At 39.0% G+C, this 13458-nt stretch overlaps 1 protein-coding gene across 1 annotated transcript in view; it reads right to left on the bottom strand.

Moving 5' to 3' along the window:
* Window positions 1–1588: 1588 nt before the first annotated feature.
* slbp (stem-loop binding protein) overlaps window positions 1589–13458 on the bottom strand; it is a 35552-nt gene continuing 23682 nt past the window's right edge. Inside the window, exons 3-8 of the mRNA XM_059965585.1 lie at window positions 9839–9949; window positions 8887–8949; window positions 8206–8340; window positions 3699–3848; window positions 3362–3479; window positions 1589–2503 (exon numbers count right to left, since the gene is read on the bottom strand). Of these exons, the coding sequence (XP_059821568.1) occupies window positions 2393–2503; window positions 3362–3479; window positions 3699–3848; window positions 8206–8340; window positions 8887–8949; window positions 9839–9949 (688 nt within the window). The 3' untranslated portion in view covers window positions 1589–2392. The remainder of the gene's footprint in view (window positions 2504–3361; window positions 3480–3698; window positions 3849–8205; window positions 8341–8886; window positions 8950–9838; window positions 9950–13458) is intronic.

The raw sequence follows: 13458 nt of genomic DNA, 5'->3' as shown, positions 1-13458 counted from the left end.
GAAAGCAAAATGTGATGGGGGGAGGAGAGGAAAGATGTCGTAAGTGGTGGGATCCTGTTGGAGGTGGCAGAAGTTTCAGAGAATTATATGCTGGAGGCTGGTGGGTGGTAGGTGAGGACAAGAGGAACCCTATCCCCGGTAGGGTGGCAGGAGGATGGGGTAAGAGCAGATGTGCGTTAAATTTAAGGGAGGTGGTTGAGGGCAGTGTTGATGCTGGAGGAAGAGAAGCCCCTTTCATCTCCTTTGGTCTAGAATTGAAAGCCTCATCCTGAGCAAATGTGGCGGAGATGGAAGAATTGGGAGAAAGGGATGACATTTTTACAAGTAACAGGGTGGGACAAGGGTATAGTCCAGGTAGCTGAAAGTTCATGAGTTTATAATAGTCATCAGTAGATAAGCCATGTCCAGAGATAGAGACAGCGAGATTGTTTAGGGGTGGGGGGGGGGGGGGGGTGGGGAGGTGTTGGAAATGGACCAGGTAAATTTGAGGGCAAGGTGGAAGTTGGAAGCAAAGTACATGAAGTTGATGAGTTCAGCATGGTTGCAGGAAGTGGCACCAATGTAGTCGTTGATGTAGCGCAGGAAAAGTGCAGGATGTTCACCACTGTAGGCTTGGAACATAGACTCCACGTAGCCAACAAACAAGCAGGCCTAGCTGGGACCCATGCAAGTGCCCATAGCCTGAAACGTCGACTGTACTCTTTTCCTAGATGACTGCTCAGACCAAAGTTCCTCCAGCACTTTGTGTGTTTCTTGGTTTTCCAGCATCTGCAGATTTTCTCTTATTTGTGAGTACATTTAGAAGATGGGGGAGGGGAGAGAGAAACACAATGTTCCTCCAGCCTGCATGTGGCCTCATCATGACATTAGAGGCGGCCATGGATTGCCATATCAGAATGAGAATGGGAAGTGGAATTAAAATGGTTGGCCACTGGAAATCCCACTTCTTCTGGCACACCAACGCTCCATCCACTGGGATCTCTTGGCCACTCATTTTAATTCCACTTCCCCATTCCTATATGTCAATCCATGGCCTCCTCTGCTGCCTTGATGAGGCCACTCAGGTTGGAGGAACAACAATGTATATTCCATCAGGGTAGCCTTCAACCTGATGGCATGATATCCCTTTCCCTCTCTCACCCTATCTCCATGCCCACCCATTGCCTCACTCCTCCTCCTCACTTTTCTTTTTTCCATAGCCTTCTGTCCTCTCCTGTCAGACTTCCCCTTTCTCCAGTCCTGTATCTCTTTCACCAATCAACCTCCCAGCCCTTTACTTCATCCCCCCCGCCCATCTCACTTATCACCTTGTTTCTCTCTTGCTCTCTCCCCTACCCCACCTTTTCAATCTATTCATCTTTTATTCTCTTTGGCCCGAAACATCCACAGTACTGTCTCCCTCCCCCCCCCCACCCCCCAACAAATGCTGCCTGGCATGCTCAGTTCCTCCAGCATTGTGTGTGTCCAAGAGACATGCTATTTCTATCATACTTTTCTAAAATGTATATTATGCATATTTAAACTATGCTGTGCATTTTAAACTGATGTGATATATCAAAGACTGCATGTGATAAACAGATTGCGAGACTTTTGCTATTTCAAATAAGCCAAGTTTTATTGCTGTTTTAAAAATCTAGACATCAAAAATAATTTCAATATTTAACTGGAGTTTTACCACACAGAGCAAATTGTGAGAAATACAAAATAAAAACAAGATTGATAGTGTCTCAACCAACAATTGGCCTTTATGCACCCTATTTAAACAGGTCTGCTGAAACACTACTAACAATATAAATTGGCATAGACCAAAATATTACTAAGTATTAACTTTGTACAATCTCAAAATGGTAAAAGTAATTAACGATCAAGTTTGATTCAGCAAACTCTAAGATTAAAACATTAAATTGAGAAATCTAACAAGATGCAAAGTAACTTCAACACTTGAGAAATCCATGGTCATTCTTAAATTAAGGCATAAGAGTCCATAGTCCCACGTAACAGAATCTTTACAACAACTTCTTCCCCATCCAGCAGAGCCATTCAGAAACAACCAGGTTTTGTTACAAAGCATGGTTGTTCATGAAGCTTTTAAGAATGTTCAACTGACTATCCAGTGCTGTAATACTCTCACCATAACTCTGCACTTAGGTGAGTACAGTCAAATCAACAAAAGTAACACAAATTTAAGAGTCTGTAAGCAAGTAATACCAACTGCTTTGTTCACAGCAGATACTAATTCGTTGGTGGCCGAAAAGCTAGACAGCATATTATGAACAAGTCTACACAATGTGATATTTATTATGGAATGAAAAACATTAAACTCCTTTATGCTCATGAGATTACCACACTATATGTCAAACTGTTCAAAGCAAGTTCCTCAATGGAGTAGCCATTAGTTTAACCAAGAATCAGCTTCATCGGTTTCACCCAAACAAGCTTGCAAATCAAATTCCTTTGCTGTAGAAGATACAAACTCTCTGGTCATTGAAGTCGAACCAGACACCTAAAATAAAATGGAAACATTGAGACATTAAGTGAAAATGAAAATATTCAGTTGTAGCATCTTCGAGTCAAAACAGATCTTCGCTGAACACTGTGAACCAGAGTACAGTCCAACAGCTACAGAGACAGTATTCCTAACACTGGTCCCCATGCTTTGCTTTTTCTTAAAGTCAAAAGATTTGCAAAGAGCACGTGACAAAAATAAAACTGAAAGACTGACTGAGAAAGTAAAGATCTACATTCTATGTGCAGAGTAAATATTAACCATTTTGTGCCATAATTAGTTACACACCACAATCAGTGGATGGATACACTATGAGGTGCTCTGGTGCAACTTTCTCTTTACGGAAAGCCAAGAAATTTTGCACCCGGGAAACACAGGTGACTGGTAGGTGAAGTCAGCAATCCAAGAGATATGAATTAGCAAACAGTCAGCCTCAATTTCCTTCCTGCCAAATTCAAATAGTACACTAATTTCAGTGAAAATATACCCAAAAAAAGACAATGGCATTACGCTTTTCTACATTGGTTTGATCAGCTTAAGTCGCAAAACTCTAAGCCAGTAGAGTACAAGGTGCGAATTATTCAAATCTATGCTACAACATATTTGTTTAAATCTGTTGAGTGCCAAGATGCCCCTCTAACCATGCTATCTGTTCTAATGACACCTTATTTAATACCTCACAAAGAACCAGAATTCATTCCACAATTAAAAGGAGTGCCACAGTAATGAAAGTTATCATAAACGCTATTAGTTTGTCCTATTAGCCCAAACTCTTCAATTGCCCATTGGTTTAAAAAAAAGTACATAATGTAGTTTATTACTTTGCACTTCATTCTTTGGTTTAGAGATACATACCTGAGGAGATGGTGCTCGTGTGTTGTTGGGAGTACATCCACTTTCATCATGAGAACTTGCCTGACTTCCATTTGAGCAGTTAACAGATTCTGTTTCCATTTCAAAATCAAATTCTGTCCTACAGGGAACAAGAATTTAATACTATTTAAATTATATGCACTTTTAAAATGTTACTGCATACCATAAATAAAAAGTTAAAATCCAATTTTATTTCCTCTTTATTTTACTTGAGTTTATTCTACTTCTATTAGAAATACACAATTCAATTCTAAATCCAAAAATGGCAACAAAAATGTTTCAACTCAAGTCATTTGATAATCCAGTAATTTGTACATACACTGCTTGTAAATCACTGCCTTCTTCTGCAGGTGGATCCCAGGCATGAAGTGCAATTCTCCATAACCTAATTTGCTGATCCCAGGATCTACGACTGAACTTCTTAAATTTGTTTGGAGTCCGGGGGTGAACACCTGGCTTTCGAAGATGTCTGAAAGAAAGAATTTATACTGTTTAATTTCATTCATTGACTAGTTCTGCATATGTCCAATCAAAATCTAATCCACTAAACCCAAACATTTTACAGTGAACATTGCTCTACCCTTTCATTGATACCATATACAAATTGATGACAAATTTTACTCATGTGCCTCACAATCTTGTTACAATGGAAAGCTGTTGTCTCAAAACCTTGCAATATCATGCAAAAATGAAATAGACATGTTTGTTGAGAGCATTCATCTCTACATTTCCATATTCCTTTCAATCTCTGTCCTTGTTAGGTTTTGAACCTCCTCAAATTCCCGGAATAGAATTCATTCTAACAATTTCCCTTGCTCAGCGAACCTTCAACTGCCACAACTTCCAAGATGCAATTCGTTTTGTTCAAGACCCTTCTAGACCATATCCAATCCGTATTATTGCCATTTCTTAATTTATGCCCAATTCCTCTATATTACAGAACATGAACAGTTTCATCAACACAAACACTAGAGATTCTACAAATGTTAGAAATCCAGAGCAACACTATTTATGTTCAAGAAAATTCTGGAAGAACTCAGTGGATCAGGCAACCATCTATGGAGAGGAATAAACAGCTGACATTTCAAGCAGAGACTCTACATCTGTTTCATTAAGTTATTTACAGACATGAAACAATCCATGAATGATAATTATACCCCAGTCAATAGCATTAATTTAAACCCTACTTCAGACAACAGCACACACAAAAAAATAATGAGGAAGGGCCTTTTGCTTAGCTGAGGGAGCAAGGGATGCAAGTAACTGGTAGGATGATTAGCTAGGGGATAGGTTTTCACGTAGAAGATGCCACAACTTAATACCTGAAAGACTGATCAAGGACCTCATGATGCTAAAGCAGTTCTTGGATGTGTACTTGAAGAGCCATGGTAAGAGATGGAAGGTAGGATTAGGTGGTCCTTGATTCAGTATCATAATGGGCTGAATACAAGATAGCGGCGTGACGCAGTTTGTAGCGGCCACTCCGGAGCTGATATCTGTTATTTGTTAAGCGGGCTGCCGTGTACAATCCTAATCTGATGAAAAACACGCGGGAGCACGGAGGAACATCTGGTAATCCCTAGGAAGGCCCTCTTCATTGCTGCTGCTGTTGTGAGGTCCGGGTCTCTGCTGAGAACAGGCCCCCAATCCTCGGGGTCGCATTGCTAGTGGCCGTTAGCAGGGGCATCGCAGTGCGCCCAGCAGAGGATGGTGCTCAGAGAGGCTGTGCCAGAGTGGATGGTCGAAAGCTCGGAGGTTCAACGGACGGAGTCCACTGAGGTCGGGGCACTTTCACTGTGTGCTGCGTCTGCGAGGCTGGGTCCAATGGAGCCTTCATTGTTTGCTGTGTCTGCGAGGCTGAGCCCGGCGGCACCTTGGAAGTCCATAGCGGGGGTATTCCCTTCTGCTGCCTGTGTGGGATGACGAGTCTATCGGGACCCTGAGGACTTGTGTGGCAGTTTATTTCGAACTTATAGTCTTTTAACATCTTTGGACTATTTTTACTGTGCCCACTGTCTGTTTCTTATCAATTATGGTATTGTCTGCACTGTTGTAACTATATGTTATAACTATATGTATCTATGTGGTTTTGTACCTTTAGTTTTTGGATTGTTGGGTGGTAGAGTTGGTCTCTTGACTTGGTGTGTCTGGGTAGTCTTGTTTTGTCTTGTGGATTTGGAGCTCCTTTCCCGGGAACGCACTAAGATGGTAGCACGACATTAATACGCAGCAGCCTCTCCGGACTCTGGATTTGGGGATTACCAAACGTTATGTGGATTTTCTGGTGTAGTCTGTTTTGTTGTGTGCTTTTGTGATATTCTGGAGAACGCTGTCTCATTTTTTAACTGCATTGCATTTGTGGTTTCTAAATGACAATAAACTGAAACTGAACTGAATAGCCTCTGGTACAGGAGTACAAGCTGAAGGAAATTGTGTTTTTTTCTCTAAACTCATGGTGTAGCTGCCCACAAGATCTACAAATTCACAAAGCAGCAACCATGGTTCCAGCAAAAATATTCATATCCAAAACATCTGGAAATCTGAGCAAAAAAAAAAATCTGCTGAAGAACTCAGTAGGGCGAACAGCGTCTGTAGGGGAAGGAGTTGCTATTTCAGGTCAAGACCCTGCATCATGACAGAATGGAGAAAAAGGTAGTGGGTATAAATAGAAAAGGGTAGGTAGACCAAGGTGAGGGGTGGGGAGAGAGATGCAAGGTATGATAGGCAGTATATTCTCTCCTTTGGAATTTTTGCTCAAATCATGGTCACGAAACTCAATCATTAGCTGTTCAAAATGCTAACAAACCCCTGAACTTCTCGTCCAAATACGTACACAGGGCAATGGTCAATATATCAAACAGGACAGTTTTCAGACACAAGAAATAGCTATCATTACGACAAAGATTGTCAAAAGAATGGCAGGGAGGGCTGTTACTTAAATCTTCACAGGTAAAATTTACTCTGCAAAATGGTATAGGCTCAAGACAAATTCCAAGAATGCATGCAAGGGAAAAGATTCCTTCAACTGAGTACTGACGCAAGTTGTGCTCAAAATTAGCTAACTAATGTGAATAACATGCACAAAATGCTGGAGGAACTTAGTAAGTTAGGTAGCACCTATGGAATCAAATAAATGGTCAATGCTTTGAATCGAAACTCTTCATCAGGACTGGAAAAGAAGGAGGCAGAATCCAGAATAAGGTGGTGGTGGTGGAGGGGAAGAAGGGTAGATAAAATAAAAATCCGGGAAGTAATAGGTGGACGATGTTAAGGAGCTGAAGGAAGAATCTAAATAGACAAGTAAAGAAGGGTGAGAAGGGGGACCAGACTGGGGAATGGAAATATCATGTTTATAATGTAAATAACAATAGCTTACAAAAAAATCTGCTGATGGTACATATGGGAATTAGAACTTTTGTCTAATTACTCCATTGGGCTCAAGCCAAAATAGCACACAAGTACAGAGTTTAAATTACTGTCTACTATTGGGTGCAGGTTTCCACCGCTATCCAAAGGTAGAGCGTTCCTATGAAATGGCTCGTAAGCTAGAATGTCATAACATGAAGAAGCAATTACATTTATATGGGAAAAATTTGTGAGCGTTCGCAGACCCAAAAAATAACCTACCAAATCATGCCAAATAATACATAAAACCTAAAATAATAGTAATATATAGTAAAAGTAGGAATGATCTGATAAACACACAGCCTATATAAAATAGGAATACTTCTCTGCAATCAGTGCAGCACTGTCCACTGTAGCAAAAATCTCACGCAAGCACTCTCAGCAGATACACTTGGCGCAAGCGCTCTTGGCAGAATCACTCTCTCCAGTAACCTTTAAGCTATGAAACCGCCAAATCATACCAAATAACACAGTAATACACAGCCTATATAAAGTAGAAATAATGTATGTACAGTGAGGAAAGACAGTGAGCACTTGGTGTATTAGGCTAAGTTGGAGGTTGGGATGGTGGGTGACTGGGGTGTCACCTCATTGTCGTCTGTTTCCATCAGGGCAGGCAGGTCATTTTCTTCTATGTCTGCCTGCCTCAATGTCAAAGGTCGAGGTTCATTGTCTACTGTGACTGATGTGGAAGGCTTGAAAAAAGACAGTATGCTTGACTGCTTAGCCTCACGCATTTTTCTATCGTCACGCAATTGCCTCACGTTTAGTTCCTGGACGACTTCACTTTCCGGCCATTCGCTACTGCATTCGGTTTTGATTGTTATCCTTCCCTCTTGCAATTGCATCAGCTCTTCATCTGTGAGTTCTTGGTCATGGGGTGGCAAAACCTCTTCAACTTTCACAAACCCAGCCTCCTTAGCCAAACTCACTATGTCCTTACTTTGTTCACCACGATCGAAACGCTTAATTATGTCTAGTTTTATGCTGTGCATCACCCTTACGCACTCTTTTAGGCTTTTCCGATACCCAAGAACCCATCTTGCTAACCGATGCACAAAATAAATCGACATAAAGCACAGATGCTCACAGGCATATGTTTATGCAATGCTAGCTAGAATGCAGTTCCGAAGGAGTTTGGCTGCTCGGCGTGTGCGCTGCCTTTTTTCTTAACAGTGAAAACACCTTCTGTTAGCGAAAACAGGTAACTAATGTAGGTCTTTTGTAACAGCGAGTGTTCGAAAAACGGGGGACACCTGTAATACTTTACATCTTGCAGTCTTCTGGCAGACTGTATTGTGCAGCAAAGCCCAAAATAATTTCAATGCACTTGTATTGATTCAGACCTAAGACAGAACAAATAGAAGAGACAGCCACCAACAGCAAAACTATCAAACAGAAGATATTTCTTGTGCACTTACTTAGGAACTTCCCGAATGAATCGATCATATGCAATGGTATTTTTTCCATAATTGATTTGTTTCTGCCTTCTCATCAATACCACTTCATCAGTTTCAAGTTCGGATGGCGCAAGTGATTCCCTGGAGCCGCTGGAACTGAAATTAAAGTACTTTAGGAATTAAGCAATTATTTTCCTTTCTGCTCTGGCTTATGGTAGAAGAAAATCTTAATAGATAAGCTACTCATTTAGTTTGCCAATATAAACCATTCATTAATTGCCTAAAATGGTTATAAAATATTTCCATATTTGAATACATTACACTTTTAAGTATTAACATGGCATGCAGCAGCATACACACAAAAAAAAATCAACTGCTCATTGACAACTATTGTAGGTGGAGGTGAAACTACTAGAAAATAGTCAAGCCAACCAGATTCTTGCACCAGCCACAAGAGAAAGCTACGTGCACATCTACACTTCACTGCACACTGCAGTAAACTGAAGGCATTCATAGCCTCAAATTAGAATGGAATCATAGTATTGCTGGCCATTCAATGTCTCCAAAAATACAACCCATCCAACATGTTCCCATGAAAAAAAGCGAGTTTAACAATGTAACAAGGAAAACTTGTAAAGGGCAGGAGCACAAAATTTTACTTCCAACCATTTATTTCCGAATGTTTGTAAACACTAGATATACCTTTCAGATGAATAATCCCTCTCAGAGTCGTTAAAATCATTAAGCAAGAGTCGCCTTTTATATCTGGAAAGGAAAATATAAATTGATAATAAAAATTTAGAAGGTTTTAATAATTTTTTGAAAATAAAGTCAATAAAATTAACACCTCAGCTAACCATCAAACAGGAAAGAGCTCAACATTTGATGCTCTCACATTTTTAACTGCTGAACGTTTTTGAATCGGAGAAAGCATTTAAATAATAAATCACAATTTTAGATAAACAAGGAACAGCAAAAAGATTAACATATTCAAATATGTTTAAAAGCAAAGATACAATACCGCCCTCCCCAACCCTCCTTTTCCAACACCTGATCAAACTTTTGCTATGTTTAGGGGTTAGGAAAGCTTTTGAGTAAATTTGAAGTAAACATAGCATGGAAAGGGTTAAGTGATATGGCTTAGAATCTGGGAAGAGAAATTTAAAACTAGATGCCAGAAACCCGAAAGCATATAGTGCCAAACACTCAGCAAGTCAAGTAGCAAAATAGAAAGTTCCAGAGTTTTCTGCTTTTTACACTTGGGAAAAGTAGTCTGCTTTTAGAAGTATGTCAATAAAATAATACCAGCAAGAAAACCAGCCAGTTTGCAGTAGGCCAAACAAATTCAAACAATTTTTTGTCATTGTTCTATCATAACAAAAAGGGCCTGTTAAGCAAGGTAACCAGATTATTATGGGACATCTGCAATGCATCTGAGATTAATTATTCCACTTGAGTTCCTACTACACAATGAGAGAAATGTATCATCTATATTTTTATCTGTTAAGTAAAAACGTGTTATATTGACATTAATACAAAATGCACAGGAATGCTTGAATAGTAACGATTAACAGCTTCCTTTAAAAAATATACAAGGAAAATATATTTTTTTAACAGAGCACTCCAAAATGGAAAGTCAATTTAGCACACAAACCTCTTCAAATCCCGATAAACAGTTTGCCTGGTTTCCTCATCTTCTACTGCTGTACCCCAATCTGCAGAAGCACATCGGGTGACTGGTCCATCACTGTCTGGTGTTGTGAAACTGCAGAAGATAATTTTATCATTGTCTATTTTAATAATAGATTTTTGTAACATGATCCTGCCTTCACATTCATTAGTTATCCAAGTCTATTCAATACAGCATTTGAGCATCAGTCAAAATTCCACTGTAGAAAAAGATCAGCTCAGATACAAAACTGGCCTAAGGAATATTTGGGAACATAGATGAGTACAGCATAGTATAGGCCCACAATGTTGTGCCGAACTTTCAAACTAGATATCTAATAGGACTGTGCTAAAATGTTTAACCTACCACTATTATAGATACAGTGCTCAGCTTATTCTGGTCTGGTAAAAAGAGTAAGCAGAGCACTGTATCTATAATAGTGGTAGGTTAAACATTTTAGCACAGTCCTATTAGATATCTAGTTTGACACTTCTGTTGTTAGCCCATTATCCATTGGTCACACAGGTATCATATGTGACCAATGGATAATGATATTATGATTAATTTTAGTGTAGCAATAAAAACTGCACAACTTTTATTTGTCAGTATTAGAAATATTGGGGAAAGAAAACTATCAGTATCATGCCACATCGGTAGCAAATTCCTTGCTTCTATAGTACTCTGCAAAAGTCTTTGTCACCCTAGACTCTTTCAATATAAATTGTTTTAGATATTAATTTTTTGTCTTTTGCATTAGTGTATCAGTAGAAAACAGCAAATTTTAGATGTCCAAACATTCATTTTCCAAGAAATTAAATGTTAGAGAATTTTTGCATTTCGTTAAAGAAAGTAACTTATTAAGTAATAGAATCACAAACAAGAGAAAATCTACAGATGCTGGAAATCAATGCAACACACACAAAATACTGGCTAAACACAGCAGGCCAAGCAGCATCTATGGAAAAGAGTAGTCAAAGTTTTCAGCCGAGACCCCTCAGCAGTCCTGCTGAGTTCCTCCATCATTTTGTGTGAGATATTAATAAACTTGATTACTGTTTGTATGTAAACCAGTGCATGATTAAACACATCAATGCCATAATGAGTTGAATGAACTAAACAGATTAAATGAAACAGAAATGTGTGTAGAAGGAATCAAACTGTACATCATGAACTCTTACACCATGGCAAGAGTGAGCATAGCAACAAGGTGGTCATTCTGCATCAGCAAGGACTCTCTCAAGCAGAAATTTCATGGCAGACAGGAGTTTCGAGATGTGCTGTCCAAGCTCTTCTGAAGAAGCACAAAGAAACAGGCAAGGTTGAGGACCAGAAATGCAGTGGTTGGCTATGGAAACTGAGCTCAGCATACGACAGATACATCAAACTGATGTCTCTTCCAGAAGTCCAGCATTAATATCAGCTCTGACCTTACAGAAACCACAGCAACCAAGTACACCCTCTACAGTCCAGAGAAGCCTTGTCAGAAGTGGTCATTCGTCCGAAGTGGGAAAAAAGCCAAAAGACTATCCTATGCACAAAAACACAAGGACCAGGTACTGAGCGACAGCACTAGTGCTCCGGACAGATGGGTCGAAATTTGAAATTATTGGCTTGCACAGGAAGCCTTTTGTCTGTAGAAGAGTTGGAGAGCATCACATGGATAAGTATCTGCAGCCAACAGTGAAGGTTTGGAGCTGCATTTCTGCAAATGGAGTTGGTGATCTGGTCAGAATTAATGGAATTCTCAATGCTGAGAAAATTCAACCATCTATCATGCAATACTTTCAGGTGTCCCAACTTCATTCTGCAGCAGGACAATGACCCCAAACACATAGCCAATGTAATTAAAGACTCTCTTCAGTGATAAGAAGAACGAGGAGCTCTGCAACAGATATGGCCTCCAAAAAGCCCTGATCTCTACATTATGTAAGTCTGAGATTACCTACAGGGACAAAAGCAAGCAAGACAGCCAAACTCCGCAGAAAAACTATGGCAAGTTCTCCATGATGCTTGGAACAACCTACCAGGCAATTTTCTTGTAAAACGACACAACAGTGTACCCAAGAGAACTGATGCACTTTTAAATGCAAAGGATGGTCACACCAAATATTGATTTGATTTAGTTCTTTTTACTGTTTACTGCTCTTTATAGTTTTTTTTTGATATTTAGAAACTTTTCATTATTTTTGAAAGTATCTTCACTTTACATTAATGTGTCTAACTTTTGCACAGTACGTACAGGAGCTTATTTTTACAATGAATATTTTGTTTTAAGTCTAACCATATAGAGAATTTATTCCCAGACTAGGGACAGGATCAATTATGCAAATAAATGGGATCTCAATTTTTGGCAAATAATCAGGAAGATTGAAATGAAATTTAAGTCTTAAAAGCTTTGAATTAACTTAAGTTTTCCTGTTCATTGTCATCTGATCAGGATGCAATGAAATTCTTGGTCACATGAAATTTAGAGCAAGAGTAATGGTAATAATAAATACAACAATAAATGCAATGATAAGCACAAAACAGCAATATGGTGCAAAGACAGCAGTGCAAACAGAAATGATACAGTAACGATAACAAAATAACCAAGAAAAGTAGATTTAAAAGTATGTGAAGGAGAAAGCACCACTGAGAGGATGACTGGTTCAGAAGTCTAATGGCAATGGAGAAAAAATTGCTCGTAAATATGGACACTAGGGCTTTTAAGCTCCTGCATCATCTCCCAGAAGGCAGAAGACAGGGACCCATCAGATACATTAAGCTTAGGCAAGCAATCTTTCTTGGTTTTAACACTAGTGAGTTAGACTTGTACAAAAGTGGAGAAAGATTTGAAGCAATAAAAGACATGGTATTGTGAGGTGGTGGCAATAACATGGTTAGTTTCATCACTGATTGCATGTGTACAGAGATCTACTTTTGCATTGTAAACCATTGTGCCAACTCATTTATTTCAAATTAGTAGTCATCTATCCCAGTACAGTTTCTGACTAAATCAGCAATCTTCAAAAACAGTGTGATTCAAACTCATTTTCCTTCAGTGGTTGCAGTATCGTAGCAATCCCTGTTCTAAGTCAATTGGGATTTAAGGCAGTGTTTTTTAAAATATAAATCACAGGGTTAAATAAACCAGCTACAGGAATACAAGGAGCATTCATCTCAACACAAAAAAGGAGTGAAGAGATTTTTGTAATTTGTCTCATTGCATTGGAAAAGAACTTACAAATCCTGTTGTCATACACCATCCTGCAGATTCTGTAATGTATTTTACCCAATTCTCAGCTTAATTAATGACACATTTAGTATCACCTTGGCCCACTGAAATTCAAGTGGCCCTGTGTGCCCCAATCAACACTTGATGCAAAGAACTGAGTTTAATGTTCAAAACTATGAAACTTCAGCATCAGAACTGTAGGTAATGAAAACTGAAGGTAGTTTGTTTGTACTTTTAAACATTATTAAATACCATCACCAAATTCGCCACAATTAATATCCTAAAGCTCATGTTTCAACATAACTCAACCAGCCACATAAACATCATTACTTTAATAGAAAGTTTGGAATTTTGCATCAAAACTTCTAATCACTTGACATCCTAAAATGAA

Source organism: Hypanus sabinus, chromosome 3 (genome assembly GCF_030144855.1).
Source record: "Hypanus sabinus isolate sHypSab1 chromosome 3, sHypSab1.hap1, whole genome shotgun sequence".
NCBI lineage: Eukaryota > Metazoa > Chordata > Chondrichthyes > Myliobatiformes > Dasyatidae > Hypanus > Hypanus sabinus.
The sequence above is the reverse complement of the archived record's forward strand: the minus strand, read 5'-3'. Positions and strand labels throughout refer to the sequence as shown.